At 34.9% G+C, this 26,866-nt stretch overlaps 1 protein-coding gene across 3 annotated transcripts; it reads right to left on the bottom strand.

Annotated features, from left to right (window-relative positions):
* Positions 1-1,626: 1,626 nt before the first annotated feature.
* LOC136042373 (phenoloxidase-activating factor 2-like) lies at positions 1,627-22,828 on the bottom strand. 3 transcript variants are annotated; one of them, XM_065727362.1, is made up of 9 exons: positions 22,806-22,827; positions 17,732-17,830; positions 15,608-15,795; positions 10,711-11,000; positions 8,792-8,921; positions 6,662-6,809; positions 5,244-5,483; positions 2,912-3,113; positions 1,627-1,883 (listed from the first exon to the last, which is right to left on the bottom strand). In XM_065727362.1, exons 3-9 carry the CDS (start codon positions 15,792-15,794, stop codon positions 1,719-1,721), a joined length of 1,362 nt encoding a protein of 453 aa, XP_065583434.1. In that variant the 5' UTR covers position 15,795; positions 17,732-17,830; positions 22,806-22,827; the 3' UTR covers positions 1,627-1,718. The 3 variants fall into 3 exon arrangements, with proteins under 3 accessions (XP_065583434.1, XP_065583428.1, XP_065583420.1); XM_065727356.1 differs by lacking the exon at positions 17,732-17,830 and adding an exon at positions 17,477-17,543; XM_065727348.1 differs by lacking the exon at positions 17,732-17,830 and having other exon boundaries at positions 22,806-22,828.
* Positions 22,829-26,866: the final 4,038 nt, after the last annotated feature.

Genomic DNA, 26,866 nt, shown 5'->3' with positions numbered 1-26,866 from the left:
AACCGCATTTCTCTATAATACTGTTGTAGCTCATGTTATTAACTGCAGGAATTTGTCACATCTACGTGCTTTTGTAATTAACAAAAAACAATTAAAATAAATTACAATAAGAAACGAACTCTAGCCTATAGTAACTAAAATATTAAAATAAAAAATCATATGCACGATGATGTAACACAATTATCTTTTTCATGATGATATAACACAAGTATGTTTTGAAAAGTGACAAGGTTTACATAAGGGATCGATACAGTTCATCATAAATGGTGTCAGTCAAGTAGTTATTACATTAAAGAATATATAGATGATGATGCAACACATACTTATCTTTAGATAAGATAGTATTATCCAAATTTATTTTAATAATTTTCCTTGAGAAATCATCATTGGTAAACATTTTCCATACCTGGAATTAAACTCGGGCCAACTATCCCAACCACTAAACGATATAGGATATATTTCCTTTCCCACAATATGATGGACATTAAGATGCGTCTCTTAGGGAATGATGAACTAAATCATAATTTGTTATGTGTATATGGATTGCCAAAAGGGTATTACTCAGGAATGACTGAGTATATTGAATTGCATAAAGAATCGATAAAGTTAATCATTAATGGTGTCAGGCAAGAGAATCTCATGCAGTACTTATTATTACAGTAAAGAACGGTCTCTAGCCCATGTTAACTAAAATAATCTATTGACAAGATAACTTTAAACAAGCATATTTTGAAAATTGCTTCTTTAAAATAGGGACTATATAAGTTTCATCGGTATCATGGCTGTAGAGATAGCTGAATCCTAGTAGAGACCAAGCCTTTGTACATATTGGACTTCGTTAGCTGCCTGATTCTCTGAACTTTGTCTCATATTGGATTTAGTTTGCTGCCTTATTCTCAAAAGTTCATCTCTTGCTATTCCAAATAAGAAAAAGCCATATGCTTTTTCCTGTTTGTGATTTTTATCAGGGCTGCAGCAGTATTATTAGTCAATCTAAGGAAGGACACGCCAAGAACCCAATACTTGAGGAACAGCTTCATCCGGAGTTGCACTTCTATCTGGAGATATTATTCCTGCAAATCCCTCTCTTGACTTGTTCAAAAGAAGGTTCGAAGGACATTTAAAACCTCGAGGGTTTGGAATGAGGTAGATGAATAGTGGCATATTAGATACCTTTATGCACCTGGGGCCGTGGATATAGGAATATAAAACAAAAACGGAGCAATGTACATAAAATTGTGTAGTTTAAATATTTGTTTACTTGACAAATATTTCCCGTTGAATAAACAGAACCTAACATTAATGAATACATAATTTTTAAACATATAGATATATAATAAGTAGGCAAATACAAATAAGGCAAATTACAAATTATTTTTGCGCAGCAAAATTAACTTACAACTCAAAAGAAAGAAGACTTCAGTATCAGTTGAAAAATTTAAAAATACTTCTTCTAAAGATGGATGCAGCGATCTTTTTAATTTTTAAGTTGGTTTATTGTCTGCTTCTTCCAGAATGTCTGAAGGTACTAAAATTCCCTCCAGTATCCAATTAGCAAAGCTGAAATCTTTAATTTCGTGTTTACATTACTGACTCCTGACAGGTAAGATTAAAAAAATGCAAAAACAACATAATAACTTGGGTATATTAGAATATATCAGTATGAAAAATATATGAAACAGGAAGAAGGAAAGAAGACAATATCACTCAGGTGTTAATCAGGGAGTGGAAATTTCCTTGATAATCCAATCGACATAGCTTGCAACGTTGACATAAACACCAGGAATTCCCGGTTCAGCGCAGCCAATTCCCCAGGCTACTAACCCTACGACTTCAAATCGGTTAGGCTCAGTTTCGCAAACTAAAGGGGATCCTCCATCGCCCTGAAAATTATGAGCACATTCTTTAGTTAGTTGAATTAACGAATAAGTCGGTTTCACTAAATGCTAAATTAAAACAAAAGAATCAGCTGAAAGTAAGAAGCAACACTAAAACATGAAACGAACAAAAACTACTCTGTATATGAGGGAGGCTTCCTTCCTCAACTCTTTACGCTAAGGTCTCAAAGTTCTTAAAACATATTTCATATTTAAATTCAACGGCGATTGTGTTTGAACATTTTTTTGAAATATAAAACACATTTATCAGATGGTACATGCAAAAGTGTTAATCCAAAAGATAACTACGTTGCAAGTAGGATCTTAGCCAAGACATAAATACTCATTTTTACTCGAAATACTAAAACTCGTGACGTTATAAAAAAATTCAATATCCGAAATTTTTTCTAATTATTCTAATTCCAGTATCATTTCCTTTATTTCCGGTCGTTTTCGAAATCAGAACATGAAATACCATAAAAGTCGGCAAAAACTTTTTTTTTTTTTGTATTTCTCACAAAAACTGTGATTTCGCAAGACGGTTTAATTAGATTTATGGTGGAAAATATCGGTCCAGATTATACTTGTGAGCTTAATTTAAATGATTGTTTTTGCAAAAAAAAAGGTTTACACATTTAGAATATTTTCGGAAAAAAAGGGGAGTCGACATACTTAAATGTTGAAGTGATTTAGCTAGAGCTACATCAACTGAAACTATAACCTGAAATACAGTAAGGAAAATCATAATTGTATGATGTGTAATTATTTGTTGTTGTTTAAACTAGAATAAATGTATGAACATTTATGTTCAGAATATGAACATATTCAGAGTAGAGTTGAAAGTGAGAATTTTTTTAGGAAAACAGATATGGTAACCTCCAATTTTTCTTTAATTGCTCAATATACTAAAAAGCAAACGTTTTCATCCTTTCAAATTATCAATTTCGTGCAATGGGAAAATTGTTTGCCTACATATTTTGTCAGGATCATCAGTCGATCTAAGAAATAATTACATTAGTCCCTGAATAAATTACCTGGCACGCATCTCTTCCTGGTTCACCCCCAGCACAAACAAAGCTTGTTCTGTCAAGCTGGAATATAGGACCAAGCCGAGTAGATCGTAGCCGGTTCTCGCAGTCACTTGCATGTAGGATAGGTATATCTACTTTTCTTAAAATATACTGGAACTGACCTCCTGCGCCAAATGCGTCTTTTCCCCAGCCTGTAACCCAGCACCTAGAATTTGCGATTTTATTTCTTAAAACTATGATTCTAAGCTCTTATTAATAGAATAAAAGTTGATTCCAATAAAATGGAGCTATGGATTCTTATTTTGTTGTCGAGCAGCCTCGCTGCTTTCGCAGTTGTTTATTTATTATTTCTTTTTTCTCCGAAGTGATAAGAAATGCGAATTCAAATTTTTTCCCTGCTATGGGAGTCGTGGAACGGAGCACAAAAGTTCCGATGAAGTTTGTAAGATTTTCTGTAGTTTTTTCATAAATAAATAGAACTGTTGTTTTCCTCATGTTGCCCATAGTGTCAAAGCAAATCTCGGCTATGGGAATTGCGGAAAGGAGCACAAAAAGTTCCAACCAAGTTTGTAACATTTCCTGTAGTTTTCAAATGAAAATATTGTTTTCCTCATGTTGCCCATAGTATCAAAACAAAAATTTTCCCAAGTTGGAAGAGTAAACTTTTCCAGAATATTTTATGACATACTCCTGCGTAACCCGGATATATGTTTTTATGTTCCAACCAAACATTATTTCTAAAATTTTATAAATGCTTGGGAGGTATTTCTCGGACCTTTCGGTGATTAATTTGGCTTTTCGCTTACATACTTTGGTTGTTAAAATTATATCTATTCATGATTAATTATTCAAACATTGAATACATTGTGCTAATCCCCCAAAGGCTCATAGGCCTATAAAAGAGGGGGAATACATACGTTTCAATTAAGCGCTGAATCGAAAGAAGTTGACAACATTAAATAAATTAAATATATTACATAAACTCCAGTCAATGTTACGCAACGATAAATATCGCCGTTGAGCTGAAGAACAGTAAAAGATGCGCAGGAAAGAATATAAAGTTATTCAACGTCAAATAGCTGTTTAGTTGCTGGACAGTTTACATTCTGGATAAGTTTTACAGCGTTATTGTAAATGCTAGAAAGTTGTTTAAGAAAAGAAGGAAAAGTAGACATCCATATGAGCAATAAGAAACATAAGAATGAATTAAAATGTAAAGTAGGATTTTCAGAATTGATACAGGAAAAATAAGTTTGACCTTTTTTTTAATTCATAACTTACTATAAAACAATACCCTCTTCAAGAACGTAGTTCTTACGTGTAAAATTGAAGAATTGTTGACATATTAAGAGGCACTTTACTCGCACATCCACTCTATTCATTTTCTCTCTTTTAAGGCAATTTCACAGAATTTAAAGACTTGGAATGGGACCTCTAAATATGCTTTGCTAGCAATATTCCCACGTAAACTTTATCAAAGGTATAGAAAGGTAGTCCTCTATGTAAGGAATATACAACAGGATACGTCCCTTGTGTACCTTCAATGAGCAGATAGTGCTTGTCACTATTACTCAGCCTAATTAACCGTTCTATTTGTTTGTTTTTAATGAATTTTTAACTTTTATTACAGGCTCAGGCTAAGCTGAAACGCCACATATATCGCTGGGACATTATTTTGTCAACATAAATTTTCGTCTATTGGTACTAAAATTTGAAAAAGAAACTTTTCAGATTTTTAAATTTAGAAAGGCGGAAAAAACCGTACTGGTTTCACATGAAGCCCTCTCCTTCCAGAAAATAATTTATAGGAATGCTTTCAACAGAACTGTCTTGGAGGGTCCCGAATAGCTTTTTTATAAGTTCTTCCTTGGTTTAATTATGATTTAAAATTTGTTTCTCGAAGGAGGTTGTTCAAAAATATTTGTTTTAAAATTTATTTTAAAACAAAAATTTATGTCAAAATTTATTTGTTCTAAGTGTTCAAAAATATCTTTCTTTTTTTCAACAATTTTTGTGGTAAAGAAGGCATTTTGGTTCAAACAAAGTTTCGAGGGGCTAGATAAATCATTAAAACTCTTGCTTCAAGTAATATCCTTTCATCTCTTCGCATGGTTCTCCTCGCCTTGCAAATATGTCGGTTTCTTTATTTTTTTATTGGAGGGGGGAAGTGTACACACTCAGGGAAAAGGCAGAAATATATAAGTTGCTTTGAAAATATAGGAGCCTGTTAATGTAGTGGATTAGTGATTTCGAGGGGAAGGGACATATGCTCAGAGGCAGTCTAATATTGACGTATTTACTCAAACTATATCAATAACAAAAATAAAATACTTGCCTCTTTCCTTCATTCCTCTGTGCAAAGTTAGGAATACAAACAGGTGCCACGTGAGGAGCAGCAGCAAAATTTACAGCTTCGGGAAGTTTAAGCAAGGCAATGTCATTTTTTAGATTTGCTGGATTGAAAAACGGATGGATTCTAATGTCTGTCACAGGAACTTCAACGTATTTCAGGGGTTCAGTGTTCTGTTTGGCATCCCATTCCCCAAGACGAACTTTTATACCCTGACCACCATTACTAAAAAGGAAAGATACTAATAGTTTAAAAGATTTTGAAACTGACTTAACTAAATACATTCTAAGACTTCACTGGCTACACATGACGTATGAAACAAAGAAAAGAGAGGTATAAAGACGAAAAATCAGTCAAAAATTTGGCAAGGACCTCCGCCTAGTCGTCCTCAGTGCTCGTAAAAAAAAAAAAAAAAAAAAAAAAAAAAAAAAAAAAAAAAAAAAAAAAAAAAAAAAATCTAACCGTTTGAAGTGCACTGTACTTTTTATAAAGACGAAAAACAAGCAAATATTTTGACAAGGACCTCCGCCAAGTCGTCCTCAGTGCTCATAAAAAATCTAACCTTTTGAAGTGAACTCTACTTTTTATAAAGACGAAGAACAAGCAAATATTTTGACAATGACTTACGCCAGGTCATCCTTAGTGCTCATAAAAAAAATCTAACCTTTTGAAGTGAACTCTGTAGAGCTCAGTTCAAAAAGTTACATTTTGCTTTTTATTATCACTGAGAAGCACTTGGCGGAGGTCCATGTCAAAACATATACTTCTTTTTATCTTTATATTTTGCTACTGGGTGATAAAATCCTCGTTTTTTCTCACCTATTTGATTTGATTTTTCATTTATTATATCCGCTCTTTTCTTTGTTTCATATGTCTGATTTAACTAAACAAAAGTATGAATAAATATAACTTTGATTAGTCTCAAGGTTAAACAAAATGACTAGCTTCTGGTCTCATTTGATTTTGATAGAGATTAAAACTGTGGCCTCGATAAAGAAAACGTAAATACGAGTCCAAAACAAAACAGTAAAATGTAATCAAATTAAGAAACACGGTTAAAACGTAAATTAATATTTGTGATAAATAAATTTTATCAAGCACAGCTTTTGGTTTAATCTAAACCCTACATTGGGATTACTACGGTAATTAAGTTATTAATAGTTGCCATATTACTAGTGGTTATTAATATGGCAAACCGTGATTTTTTTGTCTCCTTTTTTTCCTCCCCGGTATTTGTAATATGATATTTTGGTCTCCTTCTTACACATGAAAAGAGAACCAGCATGTTTTTTTATGATTGAAAAGGTAACATTCGGAAAGTTATAGACACTCTTGTAATCCTTGTAAGATCATTAATTTAGCATATTTAATGGACTCTGAATTCACACAAAAATGTAACTTACGCATGCTGTGCTACTCTATGGGCTGCTGTAATAATATGTCTGCCGTCAATCAAAGCACCGCCTCCAATGTAGTTATTGTTAGGGCCAAGAATCACAACCATCCAAGGGAACTCGCCAAATTGTGCTTGAGTGGGGTCAGGAACGAAATCTAAAAGAAACAGAAGCGAACTGTAGGAGCTAAAAATATCGTTAAAAATTTGCATATATAGCCCTTAGTTTGGCAAAATTCAAATTGTTTCGAAAATACTGATTGTTGGAACAGCTATCTGAAATCCGTTTTACAAAGTGAAGAACCCTTATAGTTCACAAACTTCGATATATGTACTATGATTTACGAATCAAGATGTATCTCGTAAGTTCCAATCACACGAAAGAATAGTGTGACAAGAACAAGAATTAATTGCTTGAGGATTTTTGTAAATTTTACTTTTCTTGTGAAATTTGAAAATAAAATCGTCTTCATTGGTCATTTATATGTAGATATTTCAACTGGGGGGCTTAAAAAATATTTGACTTCCGTCCATAGTAACTATTAAATAAATTATGTGTGGGTTTGTTTTGTTTCTCCCCCCCCCCCCAATCCCCCAAAGTTAATCTTACTTATCATAATAAAATTGCCATTCAATTTTGGGAATGTATAGATCAAGAGGCCATTCTCTGGATTTGGTCTATTTGAGTTTATCCCTCTTATTGTGGGTGGGTACATACACATATGAATATGTGTGTGTCCGACCGCTCAAAAGCCGCCGTGCAAAAAGTGGGGTAGCATAGTAGCAATGCTACCTGGTAGTTTTCATGGCCTAGTGAAACTTTTTGGCAGATTTTGTCTAAAAATACTAATTTTACATATAAAAATACGTTTTGCTCAAAGTAAAGCTGTCAAAACACAATTTGTGCTGCTGAAGTGTCGACCACTTTTGGAATCTTGTTGAATTCTTCTATTGGCAGTTTTGAAACTTTTTCCATACGGGCTCACAAGTATTCAATATCATTGCGAGTCTCCGAGGGACCCAATGATGAATATATTGGTGCATTGTGGATTTTGCTTCATGCTATTCTGAACTTATATAATATGATGGAGATCGAGGCTTTTTAGGACATCAAAACAGGTATGAATATCTGTATTTGTTCGTCTGGGTTTTGTAAACATTTTAGTAATGCTACTTATATCTGGAGATTACTTCTATAAAAAAGCTGGGTCGATTTTGGCGTCAATTACAAGCTTTGGTGGTAGGGTTCGTGCTTAATGAACCCTATGTGATCAAGGGTCTTACAGGGATGCTTTTGAACAATCTACGTCCAACTTGGCCTTAATAGTAGCCTAGGTGGAAGGAATTAGAAGTGAGGTCATTCTTGCGAATTTATGCCGAAGAGTCTTCAAGAGAAAGGGGAGAATACCTTAGATAGGGGAAATATAATATACCTCACTGCCTTACTTATCCCACATGGCTGGGTATATGCTAACCACTTCTTCCAGTAAGAATTTGGTTCTCGTAAATGATTAACGCCAATGAATGTCTATAAAGCAGCGTTCTGGAGGGTTTGAAGTTGCTCTAGAGTTGACGTTTTAGCTATGCCATAGACTGTAATGCCTTGATGTATATAAGGTTTAGATGTATTGATGGTAGAATAAGAAATATTTGGGAATCATATATGAGAGTTGTAAGAGTAGTACTACCAAAAAAGAAGGTAATGCGTTGAAGAAATTTAGAGAGACCATATAATTAAGGTCTACAGATATTATGTAGCTTACATTTGAAATAGGTTATGAAAAGCTATTTTGCTTCAAACAGACCTGTTTTGAAAAAAGAAAACGACAAGTTAAAGATAACTGGGCTCTGAGCATGTGCAACAAACTAAAATCTCAGCAAATTTAGACCATATAATTAGACCATGTAATTTATATATAAACTATATATATATATATATATATATATATATAAATATATATATATAAACTATAGACCATATAATTAAGGTCTACAGATATTATGCAGCTTACATTTGAAATAGGTTATGAAAAGCTATTTTGCTTCAAACAGACCTGTTTTGAAAAAAGAAAACGACAAGTTAAAGATAACTGGGCTCTGAGCATGTGCAACAAACTAAAATCTCAGCAAATTTAGTTACCAGGTATTGGTTGAGGTTTTGGTGCTCCACATTGTTGTAAGCCTGCTGGTGGTGGAGGAGCAACTGGTGGAAGAACTGGATTCGAAACGCAACAGTAAACTAAACCGGCTTGACAAATATTGGTAGGTGTCTGAAAATAAATATCAGGGGATTATAAAACGGAAATTATGAAAGGGGGGGATAAAACGGGAACTATGAAAGACAAAGAGAGCAAATATGCTTATGCCTTGTGTTGTGGCTTTTTAAAAATAAAAACCTTTCCTCTCTAAAAATCTTGAAAATATACAAGTAAGTAACCTTTATATCCTCAGCTTTTCTTTCTTTAAAAAAATGTCTCCTAGGATCTAAAAAAATAAGGAGAAAATATTGAAAAAGAGTCATTAAAATTAGGGGAGTCGAAGATAAATTTGAAGTGATACAGCGGGTAAACAAGATAAAACTAAAACAATACAGTACAACAACCCACTTCTGATTCTACCTATTTACACGAACAGAGTTTAATAGATTTTAACTTTGTTGTTATTGTTACAGATTTGGAATAGTTTTGATTATACATGCCAATACTTGCAGCCATTAGCATCAGTTTATTTTAATTATTTGTGCTTCAGAAAGATTAAAAAAATCCTATTAAAGTAAGAATTAGTGGAAAAGTTGAAATTGTTGACAATATATTGGGAATCATTTGACTTCTGACCATGGGTCAGAGGCATATATTGCCTAACATAAGAAACATCGATCTATATAAATGGCAAGTATCTGTAACTAATTTGACGCCTGTGTAATGTAACGGGCACCTGAGGCCTAAAGACAAGCATACTCATTGGAAAAATTTTACTATTTATTCACATACAAGAAAAAACTTCCCGTGAAAGAGGTTTTTCAAAGAAAAGTAAAGAGACACATTAAAGGTTAAGACGAGCAGAAATAAAGTTCTAAAATAATTCAAGCTTTAAAAAGACCAGATATTACTATAAAAAATAAATTCAGCCCAAAACAAACAGAAATTACATGAATAATTTCACCAAGATAAAGATAACAAGATACTGATATAGATGAATAATAAAATCGTAAAAGAGTAAAAATTAAAGTAAATACTCAAATCAAACTTGGCACTAATAGAAATTACTACGAACAGGGTTTGGGCTGCTGCCCCCTCCTCTTACCGTAAATCTTCTGAAGTCTATTGTCTCATTCGCATTTTATTGAAAATTATATGTATTTTCAACAGTATGCTTTAATTTATTAAAACATTGACGAAAAATACAAATAATACCGCTGAAATAATCCAGATGGCCGGAAATAATTAATGAAAGTAAATTAAATGTTTAATATACAATGATATTAATTCTTGGAAATTTCAAGATTTTATTTAGAAACAATCTTTAATTTTGTATATTTTAACAGTTTAATTAGAATATACTTTATAAAAAGATTTAAACCCGTCAACTGATTAACGGTCTCTCCTCAACTGTGATCATTAGCTAAGTGCATTAGCTTTTAAGGAACTTATAAATCTGTAGATACATCACGCCCCTGAAATAGCTTGTGGTCGCTTTATTTTAGTGATTTGTTATTTATTCCCTTGTAAACGGGCTTTTCCCAAAACTTTTTAGGGAGTTGATGCTGTTATGTAACAGCTGGCTTATAAAAGAAAGTCTTTGCTTTTAAGGTTTGGCCACATTCCTCAGTAATTAGAAGGTAGATGCTTTGTCTGTATTGGAGACCAGAAGGGTATTTTCTTTAATTTATCTTCCGCTTGGTTATACCTATTTTCTTTCCCCTCTCTCTGATAGGGTGTCAAGTGGGGGCTCATGGGCATCAATAATACCTGACAAAGTCTTCACGTGGCTAGGTTTCTTTTAGATCTAAAGTATAATAAATTACTTAGAATTTGGATAAGATGAATGTGGAAAACATACCCTATTTACAATCCGTATGTCAATCAATCCTTGTCCGTCTTCGCTTCCTGAACCAGATTGCAATCCTTCCCCCGGAGGAGGCGGGGGAGGCAAACTATTTGGATTGGCTATACCGCTACCGGGAATCGCAGGACCGGGATTATTACAGTTGGCAGCAGGAACACAGAGACAATTGCCGTTTGACGGTCCATTCGGAGAATATGGACTTTTTTCTAGTACTGTAACATTCGTTAGTTCAGCGTTTCCTTTATTTGATCCTTTAACTTGCAGATTGGGTTCTGGTGGTAGATCTAGAATAAATTTAGCTCAGTTGTTTAAAAAAATGTTTCGATTAAATTTAAAAACTGGATTTTCCCTAGGTCGGACAGCTGTAGTGATATGTGACTGAAAATTTTTCGAATGGATCTAGATCTGAAGATAGGGCCCCGCAGGAATAAATTTAGGTTGGGGCTGCCTAGAACGCTTTGTATTAAATACGTAACCTAAGCTAAACTGAAAATACCAACTAAATATCTAGTTAAAATATAGTTACAATGTAGTTTTCCACCGAGCCGAAGCTAGCTGTCTGGTATAGAGACCGTGAAAACAGGTAATTGTCTGATATTCGCGATTTAAATCTTCGAGTGTGTAATAGCTAACAAGGAAGTACCCTTTCCTGTTCTTTTCATAAGATCCATCTCTCGAAAAGTCTAATACAGAACGCTCCCTCTTTTACAATGCTTAAAGCTTTTCGCTAATATTTTTAGCTTCTATTTAAGTCTTTACTCTTTAGAGCATCTTCTGCTATTTCGTAACTATTTTTCTAAATCAACACTCTAGCCTTTTTGAACCTTATCACATTCTAAACTCTCTAATTCCATACCCAGCTGCTCTTCGTCTAAAAATTCATCCTTATGTCTATCAATATAACTACTGGATAAGTAGTCACCCTTCCCAAAGTTGAGCTTGAAATTAATTTTAGATCCTAATAGATAGTGATGGCGTGCGCATAATTGAACCCCAGTTTAACCGAACACCGTTCAGCTCGACCCATTTAACCAAACCCTCCTTCATCTTATTCCCAATTTAAACATACCCACGCTAAACTCATGCCCTTTTAACTCAATCCCATTCACTCAGCTCACTTGCAACTATATAACTCAACTCTCATTTAACTCAATCCTCGAGCAATCCAACCTTCCCGTATCTGAACCCCCATTTAACTTGACCCCAAAGGTTGAGTCAATCCCTGTTTTGACTCAGTTGAACCCCTGGCCTCTGAATAAGTTTGAACTAGCTCTAATTAGAAGCTCGAAATTTGCTTCTCACTTTCCTTGCAGTTTCCAACCTATATAGCAGTGCCCTACACTATAGTGATTAAGCTTTAAGTGAGATCAAGCTTTTTTAAGGTTTTTATGGTAGAGATTTTGGCGGTAATTTTTGTCGAGCGTTCCATTAATTTACCCGCCAAATGACAAAATATAATAATCGTCATCGCGTAATTGTGTCCCAGCTCCACTAATACCTGAGTGTGACCCTATACAATATATAAAATGTCGCTGATTTATTTATTTTTTATTTTTTTTTAATTTGTTATTTGGCACTATGTCTGTTTATTGTGGCTGTGAAATAAGCACAAAAAGATCAGACAAACCAACAAAACTATCAAAGTTTTGTATATGGCCTTCGGCTACATCCTGGCATCTAGGGGGCCGGGGCTGGGACGCAATTGTTAAGGCAGAAACCATAATATTAAGAAATGGCATTGAATGGTTACCTTTCACCAAGCGAATCAATGGAAACATGACAAGCTTACCCATCTGGCTAACCCCGAAACTTATCTTCAATTGAAAGGAACTTTCAGGAATGGATCCATATGGTTTTTATCTATGCTAGGCTGCAGCTATTTCTGCAACTATGAGATTCAAGTTTGTTCTGGCCCTAGACAACGAAAGTCTTGCTAATTTCAAATATATAAGACATAGGGATGATTTTTTGTTCTTAGAAGGGGGATCGGGATAATTATGAATTAAAGGGGCGTAAAAACATTTACATAAGAATTAACCCATTGATAAAGACTATTTCATTGAAGTAAACTTTTATTATTTCCGACAAAACGGGCAGCATCACATTTTCTAGTTGTATAGTTGGTTTAAGGACGGAAGTTCAGTTAAACCTCAGAAGGAAGAGGGGTAGAGTTAATCGGGACTTGAACTAAACAGGGATTAAACTAAACGGGGGTTGAGTTGAATGGGATTGTGTTAAGTTGGGGTCGAGTTACACGGGGGTTGAGTTAAACTTGGGCTCAGTTAAATGTGGGTGAAACTTGGGCTGCGCGGGAACCGATGGTGATTTTAACTTTCAACATCAATAACACACATATATACCTTATTGTCTTGTATTGGTCCAGATTTTGCCTGATTTACTACGAGATAATCAGAAAGTTTAGCTCTCTTACCATTATGGGAGTACTATGTTAACTTAAGGGCTGTTTTGTTACTAAATACCACATTATACTAATTGGTTCTATGTTGGACATCAAATATTTCTGATAAGAAATACGGTACCTGTCGTTTATTGGAAACACGCCCAAGAAGTGAAGTTAGGTTAGTCCTAAGGAAATATAATGAAACATAATGATAAAACAATACTTCAGACACAAAACTATGGAAACCTAACCCTACCAAAGGTAACCTAGCCCAACCTAACGTAACTTAACGTAACCTAACCTACCTCCCCCCTAACGCGGAAATATATAGCCCAATTTATACAAGTATAATACACTCTGTTTAAATCCAATGCATCGTATTATCCATCACTTGCTTTTGTAGCAATGAAACCGGTTTTCTGAGATGTAACCTAGGTGTATTTCTTGAATGCGTTTCCAATAGCCGACAAGTATCAAAAATGATTTTTATGCTTGAGATTTTATGTAGGAGCTTCTGAATATGTATGTAAAATTCAACCGAACCACCACTGCCTCTATCAGTAGGTTCTACATTATGATTTACACGTATAACTATTAGTCACAGGGTAGGAAAAAAGACTATTACTACACAATCGAAGTTAAGAAAGACTTCGCACCTACCTCAACCTTTATAGGTTCTGCTCTCCGCCTATACCACCTGAATTTCATTTTTCCTAATCCCAAAAGAAGAGCTTACGAAACTCCTGACACGGCTTGCCAAATTCATCAGCCAGAATGTCAATATCATAGTTGTCTTTCGATGGTGCAACGTTCCATAATAGGATTTTCAAATTATTTAGATTATTGTAAACATAAGGCCCTCAAGAATAGCCATATCATCAACAACTACTCCTCAAGTTTACACAAAAGTTCTCTTTTTTCGACTCAGGTCTGCCTAAATTTGCACATCACTATGCGAAGTGGTAACCCTATTGATTTAATCAGGGACGTACGCAAGTAAGCCACAGGACCCCTTCCCTTGAAATCTTGAATTTTACCTGATATTTGGGTACTTTTTATTATAATTGTCGGTACTTGTTGGTTATACCGACCACAGTGTTTCCTTGTCTGTTGTAAAAACCGGTTTCTCTGTGGGCAATCGTAGATAATTAGCTTAGACTGAGTGAGATAAAGCACTATGCAGGTATATTTCAATAAAATATTTAATATATAGAGTTGGTAAGGTTAAGTATTTAATATAATGCGCTCTGGGTGGCCTGCTTTCCATAATTCTCTGTTTTGCTTCCGTATTTTGCTACTAAGTTTTATATTTTCATCTTATTTTGGTCTATTTCATTATAATTAACCTAACCTCACGTCTTGAGTGTGATCGGTACAATACACAAGTACCAAATTATCAAACAAAATTTGCATTTCATCATCCTACCCCCCACCACAAAAAAAACGCCTACGTACTCGGATTCAATGCTTAACTTTTTTAAAGGAAATTTTAACTTAATTCTATCTATAACTATTGTTCTTACTCAAGTAACCTGCGAGGACTCCTTGTCTTACTGCTAGCTGCTGATCGCTGAGAGTCTGTTTGGCTTCGTTTCTAGGGACTTCATTCCTACTTTCAACTTCAATGCATTACTTTAATTAAGGGAAAATTTAACTTGATTCTATCTATAAACTATTGTTCTTACTCAAGTAACCTGCGAGGACTCCTTGTCTTACTGCTAGCTGCTGATCGCTGAGAGTCTGTTTGGCTTCGTTTCTAGGGACTTCATTCCTACTTTCAACTTCAATGCATTACTTTAATTAAGGGAAAATTTAACTTAGTTCTATCTATAAGCTATTGTTCTTACTCAAGTAACCTGCGAGGACTCCTTGTCTTACTGCTAGCTGCTGATCGCTGAGAATCTGTTTGGCTTTTCTAGGGACTTCATTCCTACTTTCAACTTCAATGCATTACTTTAATTAAGGGAAAATTTAACTTAATTCTATCTATAACTATTGTTCTTACTCAAGTAACCTGCGAGAACTCCTTGTTTTACTGCTAGCTGCTGATCGCTGAGAGTCTGTTTGGCTTCGTTTCTAGGGACTTCATTCCTACTTTCAACTTCAATGCATTACTTTAATTAAGAGAAAATTTAACTTAATTCTATCTATAAACTATTGTTCTTACTCAAGTAACCTGCGAGGACTCCTTGTCTTACTGCTAGCTGCTGATCGCTGAGAGTCTGTTTGGCTTTGTTTCTAGGGACTTCATTCCTACTTTCAACTTCAATGCATTACTTTAATTAAGGGAAATTTTAACTTAATTCTATCTATAACTATTGTTCTTACTCAAGTAACCTGCGAGGACTCCTTGTCTTACTGCTAGCTGCTGATCGCTGAGAGTCTGTTTGGCTTCGTTTCTAGGGACTTCCTTCCTACTTTCAACTTCAATGCATTACTTTAATTAAGAGAAAATTTAACTTAATTCTATCTATAAACTATTGTTCTTACTCAAGTAACCTGCGAGGACTCCTTGTCTTACTGCTAGCTGCTGATCGCTGAGAGTCTGTTTGGCTTCGTTTCTAGGGACTTCATTCCTACTTTCAACTTCGAAATCCTCTTCTGATTCTCCAAAAACTACTTGAGGGGCGGCAAACGCCGTTGCGAAAAGTATCGAAAATACAATAATACTTTTCATCCTAAAAAGAAGTTGAATTTCATAATTTAATATAACACAATTTAAATCACAAATTAATATTAAATGGATCATTATTTTATGATATCCTGTTTTCTTTTTTTCCTTTTGTTAAATCGTCCTTTTCGTTAATTTAACGGGTGCTAAACGATTTAAGTTAATCCAATTTATGTAGTTATCATGGCTATAGTACATGTGCCAACCTAATAAAGGGTGGCCCTTTGTATTTTTTTTAAGTGTGGAATTAATGTGCATTATTAGCCATTTCATTTGGTTAGCGATCTTTTAGCTTTTTGCAAAACACAGCTGAAATAATTTTTCTTTTGCCCTGCGTTTTTGCTGGGTGAGAATCTTATTGTAGTCCTTGAGAAATTCTTGTCCTTTTTTGGGTGTGTGTATATATAACTCTCCTGTATTGTTTGTTTTTTCCGCCTTTTTTTATGTTTGTTTACTCCCTAGTGTGCAATTTCGTACATAGGGAATACAAATAAAATTATTATTATTGTTATTGCAGCAGGGTTCCAGGAAAAATATATAGAGCAATAAAAAACAACCCTTCTGGAATGAGCCACCAACTTTTACTGAATCACGAGCTATCAGTCAATAAACTGCTTCTGGTAAGAAGGCAATTTTACAAATTTAACCATTTCAGTAGAGCTGTGTTGCCACCCTTAGTAAAATTTTTCTAAATTAAGTAAAAACGTACCCGAGTTAGTAAATTTAGTAAATCTTAGTCAAATTTAGTAAATTTTCGAAAATTTTTAAAATTTAGTAAGTCTTTTTTAGTAAATCTGCCAGAAATATGAAAAAAAAGCTTAAATAATTTCTGTGCCAAGTTTCATTCTGTTGAACAAAATTTGAACATTTTTCTCTGTCTGAATTGATATTTTTTATTCTATGGTTTGAGTTTAAGTTCGTTGCACCTCTTCATCACCATCAGTATATCTAGTGAAGCTTTGAATCTCTGAAGTGTGGATAAAACCAGCAAATTTCGTCTTTATTGAGGAAATAATTCCTCAGTCAGTAATTTATTTTTAATGACAATTTTGAATACAATGATAGGCGTGTTTGAAGCAAAAGGGTGAGAAAACTGAACAAAAAAGGATGTACAGCACCCACTGGTGGGGTAAGTCCTCGCGGGAGAAGAAAAACTGACCCATGAAGTGTTTTGTGTTTTTCCTATTGGGTGGACAGAAACCGCAAATTATTGAGTCCTCCCAAAGAATTTTGACTGGTTTTTCTAATGGCTGTTCCCAATGTAGGTAAAACACAAACTGGGTATGTGATTGGGATGTGCATGGAAAAAACTATTCAAACATAGTGAATCGAGAAAGCCTGCAGTCCAGGTATCAATCGACAAAAATACACATATTTTCAAGTTCTCTGTCGTCATGGTACATCTGTTTTATACATTGTGAGGCAGTTCCAAGTCATATTGAACCTGCTGATTGCGATGACCTTTAAGGGAGGGGGCTTAAAAATGAATTGAAAGGTTATATACTACACGGAGAGTTTTATATAGTTTTTTTTTTCAATTATAAAATGCTACCTGTTACATGGCTCCTGCAAGTCATGCAATTTTAAGAAGAAAAAACAATATTGGCAATAGAAAATAATGGCTTAACTTGTTGCCAAAACATTGTATTGGAAACAATTATTATATATTCAAAGAACAGGTGCCTCACCTGTTTGCCTTAAGCTATTCTAGTCCCTCCTTGGCACTGTGGTCTTCTCACGCTTCAAAACTCTTACCTGAAAGCGTAGAAGACGTTATTAGAGACCAAGGCAACTATACTGATTCTAGACCAAAACGGGTCAAGGAGTATGAACAGTTTCAAGACTTTACAAATATACCCAAACAAAGACTGTTAGCCACTCAATGCAACACGATGGCTGTCTGTTGAAGCAGCGATTTAAAGGATTTTAGAACAGTGGAGTGCCTTGTTTCTGTTCCGGGTTGATCAATCTAACAACGCTGACACTGATAGGGCTAGTCTGGGGAAGGTAAGGCTGATTTACTGTCTCATGAACGATCCCTTCTGCAAAGTAAATATATATATATATATATATATATATATATATATATATATATATATATATATATATATATATATATATATATATATATGTTCTGTCTTTTACGCTGAAGTAGATCAGATCAATGTGCTAAATCCGGAGTTTCAGAGCAGAGCAGTTAGCGCTCACAATATTCTGAATAGCACCAAAGCTACATTTGAAGCCTAGTGTGATAGAAAGGGCTGCACATGAGGAAGTTTCGAAACTCTCCCTAGGGGATCAGACTCTAAAGAGTGAAGTTCTTGCTTTGAGCGAATTGAACCTCGGGCCAAATGCTGGGTGTCATTTGTTACAGTCGTTTTCTACTGAAGCTTATAGAATTCTGAAAAAAAAAACTGCAGGTCAATATTCAGTTGTGCTCTGCAGGCAGATCACCAAGTGGTTCGACAGTGAAGATGAAACGCTCAAGAACCTCGAGTGTATTGATCCTGCCATTGCTTTGAGTGGTTCAATCACAACACTCGTACCACTCATGGTTCGATTTCCAAATTCATTGGGGAACGCTGATACGAAAACCGAGGGAAAAAGAGACATCCCTGATGTGCAGTGGTCACAATTGGAGTCTAGGAAAGACAGACCATGAAAAATGGACTAAGTGACATTTTTTTAATCTGATGTGTTCTGTAAAAATTTGCGGTCGCTGAAAGATGGTAAGGGGACTCGATGTTTGATGATATTTGTGAATTTATGTTGCAGTTGTGCTGTCTCCCCGATTCGTCTGCTGAGTCAGAAAGGCAGTTTTAAGTTTTATCAAACACAAAAACAGATCTTCGGAATAGGCTAAAGACGGAAACTGTCACTGCGATGCTGCACACGAAATAAATGGTGCACAGGGAAAATTAAAATGGGGGAGTAGTGACTTGGTCCATATCGCCATCAGTTAGTGTCAAGAATCTTAAGTTGGAAATCAAGCATACCTTCTATAATTGTTCAGAAGGAGGTTATAGATTTTGTGGACATTCAGGAATAGTTCAGGTTGTTTTGCTTTCTTCCGACAGTTTCTTGGAGTACTTACAAAGCTAGCAATCTTGTTGAAATACCGAATGCGGATGAAATTTCGCCACGTTTCCATTCGAGGGATGTTTGGTTTTTTTTATCCTGTATTCGAAGATTTTCATATGTTTGCTAAAATTGATTTGTGGTTCGTTCTAACAACTCATCTCGAGAAGATAATCATTTTAATGAATAAAGTTTTCATAAGGATGGTAATCTCTAGATAGTAGAATAAATGGTTTTATGCCGGAAGTTCGTTATGAAAAAGAAGGGCCCGGCTCAAAACAATGCTAGAACCATTTGAACTTTCGTCTTGATGCCAGTTTCTTGTTTGTCAGGCACCAAAAACTACCAATAGCAATAAACTGCAGTCTACTCAGACAGTAATACTGTGTAATGTACGGAGCTGCACAGAGCAACCGAAGGATCGATGCATTCAAGGTTCTTGAGTGCTTCATCGGTGTCAGGACAGCATCCCATAAGGAGATGGCAAGAAAAAGTCGTCAAGTACAGACAAGGCTTACTAGGAGGGCTGTCACTCGCAATCCGTTTCCGGTAGAATATTTTCTCCCAACAAGATACTGTAGGAGCGGTGAAAGACCTGTGGCCCTTTTGAATTCACTTTTTGCAGTGCAAACAGAAATCTGTTGTCCGACTCGGTCGAGTCTGCAAGAAGTAATTTTAACAAACAGCACAGTAGTTTACCGACTGGGGAAAATTCGTAGCAGGTTGTTGTCTCATCTTCTCCGGCTGTCTTGGCCGACCACCCGTTGAACGGAAATAGTCTAGTAGCAGACTTATAGTCATAAAAAAAGACCCTTCAAGGTGGATATTGCTTCTATACTGCGGAAGCCCGCTCCTACCCTCAACCAATCAGAAGCAACCTCACATTTTTTAGGGAAAAGAATTGTTCCGTTTCCCGTACCTCCAATGAATCGATGTTATCAGTCTATACAGCGACATCTGTAGTTTTAATTAAGAAAAGCTTAAATAAAATTCGAGTGACAAGCGACAGAAGTAAGTTTACTTGAAGGATAACGAAAGAAAAAAGAAACAGACAGAGAAAATAGGAAAAGAGAAAAGAAGAAAAAAAGGAAAAAAATTGCGAAAATGCTATTGATTATTTTCCTATAGTAAAAAATCGGTACTTGATGATGAAGAAATTTTTGGAGCATTTAGTAAAAACAGATGCGATTTAGTAAATTTTTCCTCTCAGTCTTTGTAAATTCCTCAGGTCAGGGTGGCAACACTGGAGTAGAGTCTCACAATAGCAGGTCGAGCAAGGATTGTCTTTAAAATGTAATATCTTCGGGAAAGTTTAAAATCCATCTTTGACGATTCTTTCAAAGAAGTCTAGAGTTGCAAAATATCAGTATGTCATATCTTAAATTGACAGGACTTCCTTTATTTACTAGTAATTAAAAAATAAACTATATACACACAAAACCGCCTCGGGAAGGCTGAAAATCTTTATATCAAAATGCTGGATTTATGCTTGAGAATTATTTTATTCATCTTCATATTGCCTATTTGCTATCATATTTGGGGAAAGCCATATTACAAACGAACGATTATCTTTTACTATGCGGTTTTCCCATTTCCATCTCCAATGAAAAAACCCAGGAATCTATAAAACATAATTACTATTCTCAGCATTGTGCCATCACTAGGCCACAACTTTTAGGAAATTTGAATATGCGATTATTTTGTATCCGCTTAAGTCATAGACTGGTATTTCAAGTTTGTCAATGTCATGCAATATAACTAGTTTAATAAACATGAAAAGTTGTTAAGAAAATGGTACCAACGACCTTAATGCACCTTCGTCTCTCAAGCAGCTATTACTGATTTTAATAATAAATTTGGAGAGAAAAAAGTCCCTGTAGCTTTAGCCTATCCAGGTCGGTTGTCTGGGGGCCAGACACCTGCTTTCCATAACATGTAAAATGATATAAATTCCATTAATCTGCATGGTAAAGCCACATGAAGATGAAGCTTCAGAAAGCACATGTAATAAAAGTTGGTAAATAATACAAGTTATTAAAACCCTGTAACAGTTGAAAGAAAAACTGTTTAGATAAGAAGATTATTCCTTTAAATGTTTTCAGCTCTTGGATATAACTTTTTAACCATGCATATAAAAAAAAAGAAGTAATTTCAAGCTTTTAGTCAATTCATGATTGTCATTAATAAATCTCAGACACAGTGGCATGATTGTTGGGGGGATCAGGAGGGATTCCCCCTCTAAATGTCGAAAAATACCTTTCGTGGGGGATAGGGAAGCTACTATCAATGAGAAACGCTTTTTTGATATTTTCATTTAAAAATGGTAACTTTGCCCTCACTAGATTTAGAAAAATATATACCCCTCCAAAAATTTCCTGGAATTGACGCAACTGCTCAGACACTCAAAACCTTTCTTACATATGCTATAAACAGTGACGTCATTTAGGAGGGCAGCTGCTTTCCCCACCAATAATTTAGAGGTGAAAATATTTACATAGCCCATACCCCTTAACTCTCCGGATGTGGACCCATCTTACCCTATAAAAATGGTGTACCTACGCCCTTACTATAAACATGAAAAAACAAGGAGTGGAATTGGTCAATGTTCCTATTACCTGAACAATCGCTTATGGTCATGAAACTATTGTTAATAGATGCATTTTAACTTTTGGAACATCTTTTGTCTCTTGCAAAACTACCGCAAACTCACTGTTATGGAGTTATTCCGGCCCAAATATTCTTGTATTTACACATATAGAATTGCAATCATTTCCGTTTTCGTTGATCGGATATTTGAAATCGCGAATCTGTAATAGTTTAGAAACAAATTTGGGCTATATATTTGCACATTAGGGGGGTGGGGGTAAAGCATAGCTTATATTAAATACGTAAACTAACCATTGCTGTATTTAATATATGCTATGCTTTACCCCCTCCCCCCTAATGTGCAAATACATAATAACTCCATAACGGTGAGTTTGTGGTAGTTTTGGAAGAGAGAAAAGATGTTCCAAAAGTCAAAATGCATCTATTAATAATGCTTTCATGACCCTAAACAATTGTTCAGGTAATAGGAACATTGACCGTGGAATTTTGAGTGAGATTTTTGAGGTTTCTGGGAGTAAAAAAGGATAAAATACTTCTTCTTCAATGAATAGGATTTTTTCTTTCATGGGATGTAAGTCGTTGCTCAACTAAAAGTATAAATTGGAAGCAAATTCTATTTTAAATAGGGATGACTTGGAAGAAAAACCCTGTTCGGAAGTTTTTCACGTTTTAAGGGAGACGCGATGGAATATGTTTAAACACTAACTCTCAGGATTTTGTCTTTAACCTTAACGTCTGAATGACCCTACCCTTTTTTTATTGTGCAGAAAATGTGGTAATTATCCACCAGGAACCAGGATTCTTCCTGTGAAGACAACACTGTAATAACAAAATACCATTCAGCACTCTCGCCGAATATAATGGTCACTGCCGTCACAGCTATGCCTCACCCCTTTAATGGGACCAGAAAGAGTCCTTTGCCTGATATAAGACTTCACAAGAAAACCCCACAATAAAAAAATTCTTACTTCATAATGTGCCGGTAATTTCTATGAATCATACTTTCAGGGTACCTTCCATTTTAGTCCACATTTTTACAAGTTTTGCATAAAACCTAGGAGTATATATAGTCCCGTCAGGTGGGGGTAGGGATAAAATTCGCAGTAGCAGCCATTATATCTCAAAAAGGGTGTTGAATGGAGAATATAGTGGCACTACTATTTTGCGATTCTCGTGTTTCTTCCACAGGACGAATATTGGCGCACAATCAACGAAACTGTTCACGGACGTAAAACAAGCATATTTTCGTAATACTCCACAAACCACTATTTGAAATTGTTGCACTAAAATAAAGAAAATAAAAAATAAAGATCCGACAAGCAAACAACTTACCTCACCATCACAAAATTTAAAATAACTACCCGTTTTGTTTGATAAGTTATCTTTATAGGTATTTCTTCTGACGTAAAATGCAGCCAATCGATAACCTGTTACAGTGACTGCCAGTTTTTGTTTCAACACTAATCATTATTTCTTTTCTGAAGTAACGATATAAGCCGATAGTAGGGGCTATTGAGAAGGAAACATGTCAAGAAAACAATCTTACTTTATAATATGCAGAAAAATTGTAGTCAGCACATTTTGAAAGCACTTCCATTATACTCCCCCCCTCCAATATGCAAATATATAGCCTGAATTATATATTTGCCATACCTCACACTTATACCCGTAAATTAATTCAAAGCTGACGAAATCAAGATATCAAGAAAAATATACAATTTTGGCCCTATATTCGCACATTAGGGGGGGGGGGGGTATTCTAGTGGAAACGCCTTCAAAATGTATGAACTACAATGTTTCTGCATATATTGCAAGCAGTAATGTTAAACTATGTTTTCTTGATATTTTTTTCCAATAGGCCCAATTCTTTTTTTCTACCAAAATAATTTATGCAGAAGCAAAAAAGAAAATAAAGGTATGCTTACAATTCTCTTGGACTAGCATATTGTTCTGGAGATTTAGTTAGAATTATAAGGTTTTCAACTCTAATGGTGTATGTCAGGAGTTCTCGAGCAGTCCTAACTTTGTACAACGTAAATATGGAGCAAAATATATGCACCACTATAAAAGAATTTCGTCAATAAAAATTAATGTGTCCTAAATTGGAAATTTATAATTAAACCCTATTCACATTCATTTCGAAAATTAATTTATATTTTTTTCTTTAAATAATTTTTTTTATTTTTTTCTTTAAAATATATTTACATGTGTTTATTCTCCCGATGAGTCCTTGCGTTGGGTTGTTGCCTCTGATTTATTTGCCTTTTTTTACTGTTTTTATTATTTGGTAAATGACGACTTATACTTACTTACGACACAACTGCCTGTCCATGGATTATTCTTTATGGTTGATTGTGTATGGTTATGCTGTTTGACCTATATAATTGTATGGATGAGTAGGGTTAAGGCCTCATTCAAGTACTGATCTATATTGATTACTAATGTAGGAAAACAGTCTTTCTTTTCTCCTTCTGTCTTCTTATTTTTTTTTTGTGCTGTTGCATTGGTGATTTCTTTTTTCATTATTGTATTATAGGACCAGTTGTACACGTAACGCAGTTTGAAAACCCTGGAGCTATGCTGGTTGGATTTTCCAAAATATTAATTAGGATGTGACAAGGTTTAGATTTTCCCTGAAAGACTGTGCGTCTGTCAAAAGAGTAGATATAAATTTTGGACTATGTTTAGGCTACAATGAAAACCATCTTAGTAAAAGTAAATATATTTTAGGGATGGATGATGATTGGTTGCCAAAAATCGTTCTTTTCGAACTTCCGTCTAGTGCCAAACAAAAAGTAGGACGTTGTTTAGGTTGAGGTGGAGGAAGATGAGTAGAAATATTGCTTTTTTGAATCTTTAGCTCGAAGCTGTACGTCTCAAATTATTTGCTAAAAATCAGGTTTTGTGTGATGTCATTGAACAGGACTCTGAAGCCTCCATTTCAAATATACTCAAATTGTTTCACTTGGTCGATAGTACTCAATTAGACTGCGTAGTTACTTCGCAATCTTTCAACATGAGCTCAATGGAAGGCTTGGTTTCTGTGGAAATAAATGGCTCCACAAATGTTGGCTTTTGTCGGATTTCTAACAATTTTGAAGTTGAGCTCAAACTTATTTAAATCGTTGTCTAAGTTCAAAAATTGTTTGGACAACTACTTTCAACTGTTGAAAAACCAGAGAGCTAGCTCTACTTTTTTCATTAATTTAGTAACAATGAGAACGACTCTTTACTTTGTAGTCTGCTAAGGATTTTTCCTAAAAATATATCTTAATATTCCGTAGAACATACAACTCAAATACAGAATGTGTAGTAATTCCCCAAAGTCCAATCTGATTCATTTCATACTAAAATTTTCAAATTTTTCATGTTTAAGCACCGAAGCAAGGATAATAAAAAACTACAAATCATTCGTTAGGCGATTTGTGCATAATTGCCGCTTCGTAATGACAAACGAATGGTATTTTGCGGGATTAAGTTTGTTTTAGGCCCCTTGTTCCAACCTGCGTGCGTTTAGGCTTCGGGGCCTTATTTTCACTCATGACAATACTGACGTCAATTTTGTTTTAATAAATATACGCGACATAATGTTAATCCTTTGGTATGTTAATCCTTTTGCATTAAAATCCTGCAAAATTTATACGTCAAAAACAACTGCATCAAAACAAACTGCATACGTCTGACAGGATAAACTTTAAAATTGTTCCCTCTGCTACTTTAGATATTGTGTCATTTTTACTTAAAATTTATTAACTTCCAGACACTTAATTGCCCACAGAATCATTTTTGACCAAAGTCCCACTTTGTTCGGTAAAATTAAGTCCGGTCTTCCCTCTTATTTCCTGCCGTTTTATGTTGATGACAGGTAGTATGACGTTATGTACTTTAAGCGGGCACATATCCCGGTGTACTATTACCGGTATACTCCCATTGGCCCTTTAGATACTATGACAGCCCTGTGCCACCATTCTTACGACACACATGGCGTTATTTCAGCTTCCGGCGATAAGAATATTTCCAGGAAACATCACTTGCCTGCTGTTATTTCTCGGTGAAATGGGCCTTTGGATATATGTGGCCAGGCGCACGGTAACCATCTGGTGAGCATCATGTGACCATTGGTATAAAAGTTTTATGGAGAGTTGCTTAGTGTCAAAGCTACACACAGACATTTGATCAGTTTACATTGATTCAAGTTTGAAGAACGTTCTAATATTTAAAAATTTGTGGTTTTACTCTATTGCAACTTGAAGGAATTGACAGTGATAATATGAAGACAAGAGCCCCCAGTATACCAGTTGAAATTAAAAAGGATTGTCAAATAACATTTGAGTGGGATGAAGTGTTTGGTGGATATGTAATATCTTTGAGTAAATTTAAGTTGGAAGAACAATTATGTTTCCCAGAAAAAGTGAATATTATACATAGAACCAGACTAAAACAGGGGCTGACTCATCTAGTGAAAAAAGGGTGAAAATGTATATTATTCTATTATTACAATTGTGACAATAAAAAATGTTTAATAATTATTTGTTTTCTTGTTAGATATTTTAGTTGATCGTTTTCTTCTCTCTCTCTAGGGAACCAATTGGCATTGAGTGTGTGCACAAAGTAGAAAGAATCTTGGTTTTGTTAGTTTAGTCTATAATCGGTAGTGGGACTGTCAAGAACAAAAAATGGATGGATTTGAGAAACAAAAAATCCTGCAGAACTTTGTGAGATTGAAAAAATATTTGAATTTAAATGATCAATATCAAAAGTTATCAGTTGAAAAGAAAACGTTCTCTGGAAGAATGCTTGACAATAACATGGAAAATGATTCTCCAATTCTGGATTGTTGTATGAGGCTCTTAAGTTGCAAGCCAAACACATATACTCAATTTATTGACTACTGAATTATGCTACTTGAAGCAAAACAAGATGATACTGTGGATTTGCTTTTGAACCCTACCTAAAAATATTCAAGCTTCCATGTTGATTGACTATCTGAATGATTTTTGTGAAAACTTTAGACAATTTAAAAAATCCAGTCCAGACAGAAATAATTGATTTTAACGTCACTCGATTACTCCTTTCTCTCTAGAAATAATAATAACATTCTAATTCCTCGCTTGTCAGTTTCTATATGGTGGTATGAGAGTCAACATCGAAAAAATTTTCAGCACATGTCCACTCTATTTATATACATTGGGCAGCTTGTCGTCATGTAGGAACTACACTAGTGTTAAAGACTACAAGGAAAATGTAGGCTATACAATCTATGTAGGTTGCATAGAGGATATGCTGTACTAATTAAGGACTGTAATTTCTGTCTTGAAGAGATTTATGAATCTCACCCGAGATAATACGTATGTTCCAATTGTCACTATGATAAGTGCGATCAATAGGAAAAT

The sequence above is a fragment of the Artemia franciscana genome, chromosome 2 (assembly GCF_032884065.1).
Source record: "Artemia franciscana chromosome 2, ASM3288406v1, whole genome shotgun sequence".
NCBI lineage: Eukaryota > Metazoa > Arthropoda > Branchiopoda > Anostraca > Artemiidae > Artemia > Artemia franciscana.
Note: the sequence above shows the minus strand (reverse complement) of the source record. Positions and strands in the feature narration are given on the sequence as shown.

Coding starts and splice junctions, on each gene's coding strand:
- LOC136042373 (XM_065727348.1), bottom strand. Junction 8,922..10,710: donor ACATACGGATTGTAAATAGG/GTATGTTTTCCA, acceptor ATTTATTTTCAG/ACACCTACCAATATTTGTCA. Junction 5,484..6,661: donor CATAGAGTAGCACAGCATGC/GTAAGTTACATT, acceptor TTTCCTTTTTAG/TAATGGTGGTCAGGGTATAA.